Source organism: Grammomys surdaster, unplaced genomic scaffold, assembly GCF_004785775.1.
Source record: "Grammomys surdaster isolate TR1022 unplaced genomic scaffold, NIH_TR_1.0 211, whole genome shotgun sequence".
In the NCBI taxonomy this organism is placed as follows: Eukaryota; Metazoa; Chordata; class Mammalia; order Rodentia; family Muridae; genus Grammomys; species Grammomys surdaster.
In genome coordinates, this window is record NW_021604656.1 from 4,792,067 (window position 1) to 4,805,376 (window position 13,310).

The 13,310-nt window shown below is 56.2% G+C and overlaps 1 protein-coding gene across 1 annotated transcript; it reads right to left on the reverse strand.

Moving 5' to 3' along the window:
- Positions 1-443: 443 nt before the first annotated feature.
- On the reverse strand, positions 444-6,790 carry Pitx1 (paired like homeodomain 1). Its single transcript, XM_028772145.1, has 3 exons — positions 6,147-6,790; positions 3,831-4,063; positions 444-1,983 (listed from the first exon to the last, which is right to left on the reverse strand). Exons 1-3 carry the CDS (start codon positions 6,313-6,315, stop codon positions 1,441-1,443), a joined length of 945 nt encoding a protein of 314 aa, XP_028627978.1. The 5' UTR covers positions 6,316-6,790; the 3' UTR covers positions 444-1,440.
- Between the last annotated feature and the right edge of the window lie 6,520 nt (positions 6,791-13,310).

Here is a 13,310-nt window from a genome sequence, read left to right on the forward strand (position 1 = left end):
AGTGGCATGCCTCTGGGTGGAAGCTGAGAAGTAATTGGGGCGCTAGGAGAACAGGCAGAGACGAGTCCGGCTAGGCTGTGAAACATCCGGTGCCCAGAGCTGGGCTCGGAGGATGAGGGAATAGGGCCATTGGAGAACAAGACAGCTCCAGCCCTAAATGGTGCTCAGAGAGGGCACCCCTATGATCTAGGTCGTCAGTAAGTGTTCTCACAACACCCGGAGAATCTGAGGATCAAGCTTGCAGAATTGGGTGCCTCGGGAGGAGAGGTGTCTCTACCAGATCGCCTGTCCCGGCTGAGCGGCTGAGCGAAGGAGCTGGTCAAGAATAGGGGTGGAGAACCCCTGCCCCAGGTCTTCCCCCACTACCCCCAGGGTCAGGGAGGCCCAATTCTCAGTGCGTCTGCCTCCCTCTTGAGTTGAATGAAGCATCCGGGGCTCAGTGGTGCTTAGCACGCTCCGACTATGGTTTTAATAGACGTACATGGACAAGTCGATATAGACAGATTTATAATTCTATACAGTCAGTCCGACATACACAGGGACGCTGTAAACGGGCGCGGGCCAGAGAGCGGGTGTGCAAAGTGGGCGGGAGCCCTGGGGCTGTGGCCCCTTGCTCTCCTGGCTCGACTCTTGCACGGGCGGGCAGTGAGGAGGGGGCTGTTAGCTGGGCCACCTCCTGGACCCAGAGTGGAGCAGAGGGCCGGGCTGGCGGCTAAGCTTTGGGGCTGGGGAACTCAGAACTGAGCCCTTGCCCTCCTGCTGCCGACTGGCCACGGCCAACTGCGGCTCAGTGGCCTCAAGTGTGTGGCTCCAGAGCGCAGGGCTGCTGGGCTCTTCCTGGCATCCCGGGGCCTTAGGCTAATCCAGCGCAAACGCCGGAATCCGGCGACGCTGTCATCCCCAGCCAGGCGCAAACTCCAACAATGATCCGCGCCGCTTGCGAGCACTTGGACGGGCCGGGCTAGGAGAGGGCGCCTTGGTTCTTGACCAGGTGAACGATCCCAGGGCCTCCAGGCCCCCTACATTCAGTTCACACACGGCGTCTTCTCCGAGCCACATTGCTGCTGGTTTCCCCCACCACGTCCCCTTGGTGTAGTGGACAGCTGGGGTCGGGGGTGGGGATTCGAACGCACCACCTGCGCCATCGCCAGGGACATTGCAACTCACCCCCACCCCTAGCATTTTTCTCCGACGTCTTTTTTTGCTTTCTCCCCCCCCCCGACCCCCTCCCTTGGCTTGCTTTCTTTCCTTTTTATTCGTTGGGGGGATGGGGCAGAGCTGGGGTCCGGAGAAGCAAACACAAAACCAACCTGGAGGCGGGGTGGGGAGGAAGGGGCTGCGCAGAGGTGAGGTCCGAGGTGCTGCTGCGAGCGCCCCGCGTGCTCCGCGCGCTCCCGCTGCGCCTTGCCGGCCGGCGGCCCCGGGGACCCGGCGGGGCGGTCAGCTGTTGTACTGGCAAGCATTGAGACCCGACGCCGGACCCTGCAGACCGCCGTAGCCAAACGACGAGTGCTGCTTGGACTTGAGCCGCAGGCTGGCGAGGCTCGAGTTGCACGTGTCCCGGTAGACGCTGTAGGGCGAGGCAGGGGTGCCGTAGGGGCAGGCGCCCGGCGACATGGCCGAGTTGAGCGAGGAGCCGGTGAGGTTGTTGATGTTGTTGAGGCCCGAGTTGGGCATGCCGGGCACGGCGCCCGGGCCCATGCTGGACGGCATGGTCATGGAAGAGATGGAGCTGGGGGCCGAGAACATGGACTGAGAGGAGAGCGGGCTCATGGAGTTGAAGAAGGTAAAGCTCTTGGTGGACAGCGGCGCCGGTGCCAAGCTCTTAGCGGCCCAGTTGTTGTAGGAGTAGCCGGCGGCGTACACGTCCTCGTAGGGCTGCACCAGGCCGCTGAACTGCGGCACATAGCCGCCCTTGCACAGGTCCAACTGCTGGTTCCGCTCCCGCTTGCGCCACTTGGCTCGCCGGTTCTTGAACCAGACCTGGGGGAAGCCAGCGGGAGAAACGTCAGAGCCGCGGTGGCAAGAAGGGCCCTCATCTCGGACCTGAGCCTCTGAAGCCTCCTCTCTTAACACCCTCTTTTCCTTGGCCTCGGCAGAGGTTTTCCATAATGGTTCCCTTCCCGCCTCCAGAAAATACGAGCCCTCTCCTCTTTTCCCCACTTTTTAAATCCTCTTCCCCGAGTTAAATTTATTTTCTTTTTCTGACTTGGATTCTCTTTTGTTTGAACAAATATTCGTTTTTCTTTCGCCCCCTCGACCTGGCTCCTTTCTGCCACCTTCCAAATGGGGCACCATCACCCTCTTAATAGTTCAATCTTTTTCTTCTCCCTCAAACACACAAAAATATTTTTCTTCCCCGAAACTGGCCGTCTCCGATTTTTCAGACGAGTTTCGTCGTTCAAATATTTTGTTTTCATCTGTATTTACAAAATTTAATAATTTTCCGCCTGCCCAAAATGTACATTTTTGTCCACGTCTTGACTAGCTAAACTCCACTCTGTTTTTTATTTCTTGTCCCCATTTTATTCTTTTCTAAATATTTAATTTATCCCTTCTTTCCAGATATCTGAACCCCACTGTTTCCCTTAAATAGTTGGTCCTTTCTTTTTCTAAATGCTCAACCTCTTTGCTTCCCTTAAATATTTAATTTCTTTCCTGCTGCCTAAATATATTCCAAATACTACGTTTCTCTGCAAATATTTAATTTCCTTAAGTTTACTAGTTTCTCTCTAATCTCCACCTCCATTTTCTCCTAAAATTTTTGTTAAGGACCACTTTTCTCTCCTCGACCACGTCCTCCAGACTTCACCTATCTTTCCACCATTGGCCCCTGACCTCCTCTCCTAGCTCGGGTCTCCAGCCCAGGACCTCTGCACCCCAGCCTTTCCCAGGCTCTGATTCTATCTACCCAACCCCACAGCATCTCTACCCCCATAAACCTGGGCAGGATTAGTGAGCTCAGAATTACAGGGTGAGGGTCTGCATCCAGGGTCCCACTGGGTCAGATCAACCTCACTGGCGAGGGCTGAAGGTCGGGGCTTATGGCAGGGGCTCTGTGCGTCAGGTGGGACTTTGGTCTGGCTTGAGAAGTGCTCCCAGTGTCTGATTAAATATTTGCCCACCCAGGGAAGAAACGATTTCCTTCTTTTCCTGTAGGAATGAGTAGCATTTGCTGGGAATTGTGGGAGGCGCCAGGATACAGTGTGGCCTTGGGTCTGGGACCTTACATCTGAAAAGTGTAGTGGGAAGGCCTCTTGCTACCAGCGTCACCCGCTCCACATGACCCCAGACCTACAGTGGGAAAGGGCTGTAGGCAAAGGTCCAGCTAATACCTGGCTGACTGGCAAAAAAATATGGAGAATATTCCCAAAACAGTTTGGAGAAGGTAAATTCAGAATGAGATCACAGCTCCAAGAAGTTTGAGATACTCCCCCCCACCCCCACCCCCCCACCGCTGAAACACCTTTCAGGCCTCTCTGGAGCAAGTCAGGCAGGACCTGCCTTTCCCTTTCGTTTTCCAGGGGATGAAGGCTTAAAGTTCCCGGGGTCCTTAGTGGCAGAGAATTCTCTGCCCACTCTCTGGCTCTGAATAACTCTCGGTACCTGACAGAGTTCCCGGGGCAGGGACAGGGTCTTCCGACAAGGACTGCAGTAGCTTCTGAGGGTCAGGTAAAAGGACTCAGGAAGTAGCAACCCAGGGACCTGGCTGACGCGGGTGGCTGACTGGGGCCTAAAGTGGGATCTCCTATGAAGAGAGGAGTGCTCACGAGGTCAGAGTTAAGTCTAAGCTACTGAGTGCCAGCCCTCTGCACGTGCCCCACGCTCACCCGCACTCGCGGCTCAGTGAGGTTGGTCCACACCGCGATCTCCTCTCTCATGCTCATGTCGGGGTAGCGGTTCCTTTGGAACGTGGCCTCCAGCTCTTGCAGCTGCTGGCTTGTGAAGTGAGTGCGTTGCCGCCGCTGTTTCTTCTTCTTAGCTGGGTCCTCTGTGCCGCTGCAGCCAGCGCTGCCCGCGCCACCATCCTCGGGCCCCTTGGCTTCCCCGCCGCGCTCCTTGTCTGCAGCAGGTAGGAATGGGCGCGAGTCACCTCGGGCTAACACTATTGCACCCGGTCCCGGCTCCACCGAAGCGCCTGCCGTCAGCGTCAGCGGTGGCTTCCCTCCCTCCATCCCGGGACCCTGGGAACTGTTCCCCACTGGAAAGGGCTGGCCGGGTGCTGGTCCTCAGTAAGCACCCCTAGGTCTGGCTTGCCACGGCAAAGAGCCCGGGCGCCCCAGCTGGGCCTGGGTTCCCAGCTAGGCAGGGCCTGCTCCTGCAGCCCGCGCTGGCTGCGGCCCTGCTAAGACTCTTGCAGGTCTAAATCTGAGCAGACACCTCAGCTTTCCTGAACTAGTATCAGAACTTTCCAGCTGAAGCTAGCATATCTGTGAGGTAAGAGCCATGTAGTTGCCTGAAACGTTGTTCTTGCCCGGGCTGTGTCAGAGCCGCAACTTAGCTCCATTCCCTGCCTGAACGGCCACGGGTTCCGAGGTCTAGAAAACCCACCGTTTGCAGCCTAGACAGACATATTCTGTCTAAATGACCCGTGCCTCTCTGTCTCTTTAAAGCTACACAAGATGCACACAGTCAATAAAATTCAAACCTAAAGCAAAGGAACTACAAAACAAAACGGAGACCCACAAAAGCTCAGAGCTCTCTACCTAAAAAGAGAAAGGTGCACAAACCCTCAGAGCGAGGCAGACAGAACCAGAGCAAATGTAAATCGAGAAAGCAAAACCGTTCGTGTGAACACACCCCTAAACTAAATACACAGCATTAATGTGTATAAACTTCAGTCAGATGGCTAGTTCTATGGGAAAAAGAATCTATGCATCATTGCAGATAAATTTTAGACGCCCTCACACAAACACTGGTAGCGATACTTTTCAAACGCTAGAGAAATACATTGCAGCTAGACGATATAGATTCGCAAAATAAAACTGCTACAAATGGATTTTGAGAAAAAAAAATCTCAGAGAAATGCGCCATTTTGAACTGACTTCTAAAAATCTCTCCAAGTATCCTGCAGTATAGGTCTTTTAAATTTCAGAGAAACATTTTTAATGGATTGTGTTAAAGGAAGCATACAGTTAAAATTGTTAATTTATCCCCTGTAGATTTGATTTGAAAATCAATCTATAACTATAGCTTTTTTTTTCAAACAAACATCACACTTAAAACTTTTGAAAACAAAAGTATAGTCGAAGCTTTGTTTTCTAACCAAGCAAACAGCGGTTCAGAGAAAGTCACTTAGCGATGCAAAACAGAAACAAATACAGATTAAATAAATGTGGAAGAGATGCCCAGGGCTGGGGACAGCCGTCCCTGGCAGCCAGAAGCTCTGTGGCTATTCGGGATTGGGACTTCGCGCACGGCAGCCGCTCCCAGACAGGAGGGGCCTGGAAACGGCCATGGCCGAAGCCACCCAATCTCGGGCCCAGCTCAAGATACTAGTTTTTGTTTTGTTTTTAAAGGGGCACTCGGGGGTGGGGGGTTTGTGGAGTCTGAGTAGAGAAGCCGCCCTTGCTGGACTGGACCCCTGGTGGCTCCGGTCTAGGGCGTCCACGTGGGCCGGGATCCCTCCTGCAGCAGGGTTCTGCCAGCTCTGTCCGGGAGTCAGGCCGCGCCTCCTAGCCGGCTGGCTCTCGCTGTCTCCCGAGCTCGGCTTTACGGACCCCTCTCTTCTAGCCTGCTGTGTGCCCCCACCTCTCTTTTAGGATCCTCTCCTCCATCTGTCAAGGTGTCTGTCCTACTTTGTCTCTTTGGGCAATTTGTCTGGCCGTCCCTTCTATTCCCTGTGCATCTGCTTCTCGCCCTGAGCCCCAGCGACTCCTCAGCGACCAGTTAGAGAAAACTCAAACTTTTTCTCCCGCGTGCTATCCGCTCCCGCTCCAGAGGGGCTGCCAGTCCCACTCAGGGCTTAGGCGTGTGGGAGACTGTTTGGAAGTGGCTTCGCGTGTGCAAATTTCCGCATTCACCGTCAGGTCGAGACGGAAAAAAAGAAAGCTCCTCGCTGCCGAGACGCAGAGGGGACCCGGCTGCGTGCCAAGCCGCCCGGTGCGCGCGGAGGCTGGATGCACGCCGGGGGGAGCCGCTCTTACCTGGCAGATCAGTGTCGGACGATTCGCTGGCGGAGTTCTCCAGCGGCTCCCGGGGGTCGGCAGCGCGGGCCAGGTGGAAGCTGGGCCCCATGTCGTGCGGTGGTGGCGGCGGTGGCCGCAGCCCCTCCGGTAGCCTCTCCAGGCTCATGCCTCCCTTGAAGGCGTCCATGGAGGTGGGGACCGCAACGGGCGCTCCAGGGGCCGGGGCTGGGAGCGCCCGGCCGCCCGGGCTGCGACCTGTTGGGGACAAGAGAGCGGTGCCTAAGAGGCTGCCCCCCAGGGCTGCCCGCGCCCACAGCGACGCCGCCCGCGCTCCATCGACCTCTCGGGGCTGCGGGACTGGGCTCGGGGCTCGGGGCTCCGCCACGCGCTCCCGCCGCTCCGGCCTCAGCCGCCCGGCCGGCCCGGAACCCCGTCCCGATTCGAGGCCGGTTTCTAAGGCTCGGGTCGGAGCCCGCAGAGTCTGTCTGAAAACGACAGTGCGCGCCGCCAGGTTCCAGCAGTCCCTGCGCCAGGGGTGGTGGGTGGGGTGGGCCTCGGTGGGAGGGGGCTGGGAGAGAAGGAGGGAGGGCGCGAGCGAGAGAGTGAGCGAGGGAGCGGGCGCGGGCGGAATCCAGCCCCGAGCCGCCCGCGCCGCGCCCTCTCCGCCGTCCTCCCTCCCTCTCTCCCTCCCTCCGGGCCTCGCCCGCACCCTCCCCCTCTGCAGCCACCTTCCCGCCGCCTCACCCCCCCCTCCTCCCGCGGCCTCACCGCGCCTCTCCCTCCTTCCTCGGTGACACACCGACTTCTCCCTCGGCTGCACAAAAGAAACGCATCTGGGCAGCTAGCCCCGGGCGGCTGGTGCCCACCTTGGGGCCCCAAGTGACTTGTTTCACTGAGAGTCAACTCCTGTCTGGGCCGCCTCGAAGTCCCCAGCCACTGGCGAGAACAACCTAGGATGAGTGAAGGTTCGCTGAGCAGGATTGCTCTGAGCCGGCACCTCCGAGCCAGCGCCAGGGCAGTGGCAGAGCCTGGGGCCGGTTCCCGGTTGCCGCAGCTCCCAGCGGGGTCCTCCTCGAGGGGCAGCCGGCCCCTCTTTCCCCAGTCGCTTCTCCCAGGAACTCGGGGCCGGCTGAGTGACAGCAGCCTGCGAGCTCTAATGGGCCCCCGGATGCTGTCTTCTAATTAGTTTGGACACACTCCCCTAAGGCTACTCTCAGGCCTTCCTTTCTGCACCGCAGTCAATTTTCCGGGATTGGGATAGAAATGATGGCTTCTAATCAGACGAAACGTTCTGTTGGCTCCAGGCCGTGGCTAGTGGGGCTGGATACCCCAAAACCCCATCCAGGCCCGTGGCCTCCCCCTCCCCCGCTTTGTTTTGCACCTCCAATGATCAGGTCTTTGGCAGCCACCAGGTAGGCCTTGCCAGCCTCTGCCCTCCTTAGGGTACAGCGTGGGGCCTGCTTTCTGAATCTCAGCATAGGCCTAGTAGGCCAGGTGATTGATGCCTCACAACCCTGGGCTGGGAGCCCAGGAAGCTGTTGGTTTCTAGAGTCTCCAACACACTGCTAGGAAACCGTAGTTCCAGAGCTCCCCCTCCTCAAGCAAAGACTTTACCCTCTGCGCTCACAAGAATGGGCTCTTCCTCAGTTCCTCAAGCTTCGATGAAGTTTGTCCAAGGATTTTATCCAACAATTGTTAACTGGCCCAGGGACCTCAGCGTCTTGAGTAAACAGGTCACAACTGAGGCGGCCCTGACCTGCTTCTGCTGCCACGGGAGGACCTCTAGGTTGTCTCTGGGCCTCACCTGCCGATTTCTGAACTGGTCACGAGGGGGTAGGAGTCTGGGACTGAAGCCTAGGAGAGTAGCGCTTTCTTATTCTCCAAACTCAGTGCCCAGAGCCCAAGACATCTTCTCCTGTAGTCATTTCTTGGGTTAGCTACACAGGTGTGTTAGTGGTGGGACATGCAAGGTCCTCTTCCCACCTTCTCCACCACCAGAGGGAAGTAGCTGGGCCTGGGGCTGGGTTCCCCAGTAGGAATTGTGGGGGCAAGGGCAGACATGCTGGGTGGGGCCAGAACTGTCTCATACCCCCTTAGCCTTGCTTCAAGGTATCCAGCTCCTTAGGGCCTGGCCGGTAGCAGGAAGCAGAATCCAGGCAAAGATGGAGGGAGGATGCCTCTCAGGGAGTTGACTTAGGCCAGGTGACTCTTGATTTCTCCTTGCAAATGGAGCCCATGATCACTAGGTTGAAATTAGCTTGACCAGGGGAGTGGTGCGTGGGGACAGCATGGCCAGCAGTTCCTCAGGTCCGCTTTTAACCTCACTTCTTGGTTTAATGTTCTACTGCAGCAAGCGCCTCCTTTCAAAGAGATACCTAGGTGCTGAGGTTGGCCCACGGGGCTACACTACCTCAGAGAGCAGCCCTGACCACACAAGGATGGGTGTGATCACACAGTGTGCGTGTGTACATCTGGACCCAGGAGGGTGTGTACGGGTGGGCACACACACGTGCTGTTTGATATCAAATTGAATAGCATAGGATAGGAGGTGTGTTCTAAGTCCATTGGGTCAGCTTGAGGTGGGAGAGCAAGGTGGTGAGCCTCAGACGGTCACCGGGAAATGGTGACATTAGGTCCTATGAAGACTGTGCTGTGATGCTGCTCCTTGGTGGGAAAAACATCAGTTGTTCACATGTCACTGTATTAACACATCACCATTGTAGAGTATTAATGCAGTTATTAAGCTCCTGCTGTGTGCCCCTCTGGGCCCAAGCCTCTAGCATTGCTCTGGGTAGACACAGCAGTCTTTTTATTTTATTTGGAGATATCAAGGTTTGCTGTGTGGATGGAGTGGTCTTCAGACCCTTTCAGATACTCTTTCCGCTGTTATCCTCATAAACCCTGAGCCCAAAAGGAGCATGGAGGCTAATGGAGACTGCCAGAGGAGTGTGCTTTCCAATAGTACAAATGATCATGGGGGTGGAGGACCAACAAGAGGCTGTGCCCTGACCCTGGGCATAAGCTCTGCTCTTCCACAGCCCCCTCCCCCAACCTTACCGACTGTCTTAGTTTGAGCAGGGGCTTCCGGTATGTGCATGCACATGCACCCGGGTAGAAAAGCTACAATCTTTCTGGGACAGAGGCTCATGCGGAGTCCCCTTCATTTTGATCTGTGGCTTGAACAAGGTTGACTTCCAACTGAATCTCGGTTCTCCTGTTCAACGTGAGAGTCGGCCTCCAGATCACTTTGAGATGGAGCAGGAGGGGTGGAGGGAAGGGGGCTCACTGAAGCAGGTCGGGCTGTGAGTTCTATTCCACTGCCCTCCCCACCTGTGCAGAGTTGCAATATTTCTCTGGCCTTCAAGAACCCCAGAGACTGTGAGGAGTTTGCATTGTTGTGAGAGTTGGAGGAGATAGCCCAAGGACCTGTGCTTATCTGGGTTTATTCAAAACAGAATCTGGCAAAAGAATGGTTTAGTAATTTAATTCTTGAGAAGGCCGAGTGAAGTGGAAGAGTCTCATGGGGGCCATCCTTATGTCCCTATCTGGGTACGCTGCCCGAAAATGTGTACTCCTAGAATGTAGGGATTTTAGGGAAAAGGAAGGAATGTGCTATGGCTTGCCCCCAGGGCCATCCGTGACTCCCTGGGACATTCCAACCCTAAGCCTCTTAGGCTGTGGAGAAGTTCAAACTAGAAAACCCAGTTTTTTTGGAGTGTATCAGGACCACCTACCTCTCTCTGCCCCATCTAATACCCCCTCCACAATAAAAGCTTTTTTTTTTTGGTATACAAGAAATTCCAGACATCTAGTGCCCAGGTGGAAATTGGATTAAACTTGGAGGATTCTGTCAGTTTCCCAGGAGGTTACGGCTAATGGAAGTTTCTTTGAGGGACAGGGATGTATGGGAATCCTGACTGCTGCGTAGGACAGCGGCCACCAGCCACAATGGAAGTATAGGACTTGACTCTCTCCGTGGCTGCTATGGTCTGTGGCTCTCCAGGCCAGTTTTCACCTATGTCTGCCACCATGTTTCTGATTCCGGACAGCGCTGAGCTAAGGGACTAGAGGGTTAAGGAAATGGTAGCGTTTGTCACTCTGCTGTGGAGCAGACGACCCGCTTTTGTTTTCCACTCATCGCAGGTCTGTTTTCTTGGGGGAAGGGTGCTGGAAGCCTGTCTCAGAAAGTTATCAATTGCCCCTGTGGAAGAAAGCCGCCTCAGATCCTACTTTTTCTCTCTGGTGGAGGCACCAAGGCCCAAAGCCGCAAGGGAACAAGCAGGGCCAAGGAGTCTTCTCCCAGGGTGCCATGCTGTGGGTAGTTTGTCTTTACCCTAGATCTGGCCGGTCCCCTAGTCCTCCATCATTCACATGTGGACAACTTGGAGGTTTCTCGGGTCACGCAGATGCTAAGGTAATATCTAAACTTTCGTTTCTCATAAAATTGGGTTCAATATATATATTTTAGATTTTGGTGGATTCCTAGATCGGAAAATCTTGAGACTTAGGATTTCAACCTGAGACTCCCTCGACAAGGATCAGAGGTGAACCTCGCTTGCCCCCCCTTCCCCTCCCCCGGCTTTGCCTCAGCGTTAATCCGCCTCAGTGTGGGAGACTGGACAATCTCAGAATTTGAAGACCCGGTTCTAGAGAAACGGTTGTGTGCTCAGAGGTTCTGTGTCAACAACCAAACCCAGGAGATAGCCTCGGGAACGATTTTATTGGACTTTACGAGGAGTATTTGAGTTTTCTCTTAGGGGAAGTAAAAGGCCGAACTGTGCCTCTGGGAGCAGGCTACCATGGGCTGGGACATCTCTGAAGGTGACGGCGGGACATCATGGTGCAGGTCAAAGAAGTCGGGACTTAGGCGGTATCTACTGCTTTTTGGAGGCATTGCTGCCCTAACGAACTAACGAACGAATGAAGCTGTTTCGTTTGGGGAAAGTACCCTTCTAACGCGAAGCTATGCCCCAAGTCCTTAGCCATTCCCAGGGGCCAGCGTTTCCATTTGTGGTGGGGCCCCGTTCTTGGACGCGGCAGCTGCCAACCGGCTCACGGGCCACTGTCTCCCGCAGGCCCTTGTGTCCTGCACTGCCAGAGGCTTCCAGGGTTGCGCCTTTGCTGTGCCTGAGCCCGTGCCTCGGACACCGTTGCCCTCTGGAGGTGTGGGACCGAGACACAGAGTGGGCTCACCGGTAGGTGAGTTAGCATCTGGTGATGGCACGATCGATCCGGCCCGCAGGAACCAGGACCTCGCGCTGCCTCGATGGCGCGCGCCGGAACCAACAGCACTGGACTTGGCCTCCTCCCTGCCTACGCCTGCGAGACCCCTCGCCCCAGCCCGGCGTCTCTTACCGTACCGGGGCAGCTCTGTGTCTGAAGCTGGTCGGCTCTGGGCTTGCCCGCCGCGGACTCCGGCTCAGGTGGCTGCCGGCTCTGCTCTGCGCGCAGTGTGGGTCTCCGCCGGTTCATTACATCCCAGCACAAGGTCGGGGCTGCCTCGGTTCAACCCGCTCCTCCTGCCGCCGCCCGTCGCCCGTCGCCCGCGGGGAAGGCGGGGACACCGGCTGGGGAGGCGGGAATGGGGGGGTGGGGAGAAACGAGGCACTCGCCTGGACCCAAGGGGAGGGGGCGGCGCGGAGTCCCACGGGCGTGGAGCCGGGGCCTTTCTCCCCGCGCAGGAGACGTCGGTGCAGCTCACAGCCGCAGCCGGGCCGGGAGGTTGCCCAGGACTGCGTGCATAGGGAGGGGCTTAGCCGTGGGCCGCCTGAGATGTCTCGGGTCCCACTGGCCCAGCACACTTTCTTCCTGGGCTCAGTTTCCCACCCGGCACTGGAGGGACTTGTCTGATTTTGGTTTAGTCTAGGACTGGCCAGAGTTTTCCCGGGTCCTGTCAGGTGAAGGTCAAGCCGGGTCTATCATTTCCCACTTTTCTGCCCGGCTTGAGGAGTATTTTTGCCACAGATGTTATCTACAGAAGATTGATTCTGTGTGCAGGGGTTGGGTGAGCTAGGGACAGCTTCTGTACCTGCCCTATGTGAGGGATTCCTTCCTCCTCAAGGCACGGGCTGCGGAGGCTAGACTTGACTACAGGCGACCAGACCCTCCTGCTGCCTTTCGTCCTGCTCTGTCCCTGAACCCTCTCCAGTGGTCATCCTGATGTGGGCTGGGAAGCGGAGAGCCAGGGAGCCCTGCGAATATGTAGGCCTGGTCTTGACTAGCGGCCTTTGGGTGACGACAAGAATTAAGGCAAACTGGCCTTCACAGGCTCACAGCACACTGGGTGCCCCAATGGTGCTTTGAGGCTAAATAACTTTACAAGAAGAGCCTTCCATTCCGGAGAGCACGGGTGGGTGGGGGAACCAATCGATTGAAACCTCTGCTTACTCTGGCTTCCAGACCTAGCCTGTCCCTTCAGCTGACCAGATCAGCCAGTGAGATTAGTGGCGAATCAGGCTATGTCCTGGACTCCTGGACCGAGAGCAACCCAGGCTGGCCCCCAACTTCCTGCAGCCTCAGATCCAGGGCGGCTGATTCGATGTAAGGTGCTGGGAGAGCAGCGGACCAGCATTAAAGTTTCATGAGGTGCCCTCAAAGGCGGCGCCTGCCTGCCTAGTTCTAGCCGACAGCTGCTGTGGTGCTGTGGTGGATGCCCGACTCTGTGTCTGCTCCGGCACTGATCGGTACCTTTAGGGCCACCTGGCCTAGGAACGGGGAGACCTAAGACCCTGCCACCAAACTGCAAGTCCAGGCTAGTTGAGGTTTGGGGCGTTAGATCCCCAGCGAGGATGATGAAGAGAAACTTCCCAACATCCATCTACTCTAAGAGCGGGTTTGAGGAGCCTCATACTCACTAGCTTCAAAGGGTTAAAAATTCTGGTCACCAGTACTTGCTAGTAGTACCGCCTGGCAGAAAAGCCATTCCCTACCCTGGAGCCTCTGGTCCCCTTCTCCAGTGTCTCTTGAATCCTCCTTGCTGGTTTATGGTAACAATGACCTTCTCATCTAATCACCAGCTGCCCAAGTGGACTGGTATCTTTTCGCACAAAAGCAAAACAGCAGATCCTTACTGAAGGACACACAGCGCCTGGTTGGGATGGCATTCTCTCTGACTGGAGTAGGAAATCACGTTGTTTTTCTATCTTTGTGCCCTGGTGATTTTCTCGGTTTTGTTACCGGCTG

Excerpts from the sequence above, each read along its gene's own strand:
- Pitx1 (XM_028772145.1), bottom strand. The coding sequence starts at position 6,315 with ATGGACGCCTTCAAGGGAGGCATGAGCCTGGAGAGGCTACCGGAGGGG. Across the intron at positions 4,064-6,146 it reads GTCCGACACTGATCTGCCAG|ACAAGGAGCGCGGCGGGGAA; the intron begins GTAAGAGCGGCT and ends TACCTGCTGCAG. Across the intron at positions 1,984-3,830 it reads TCACTGAGCCGCGAGTGCGG|GTCTGGTTCAAGAACCGGCG; the intron begins GTGAGCGTGGGG and ends GGCTTCCCCCAG.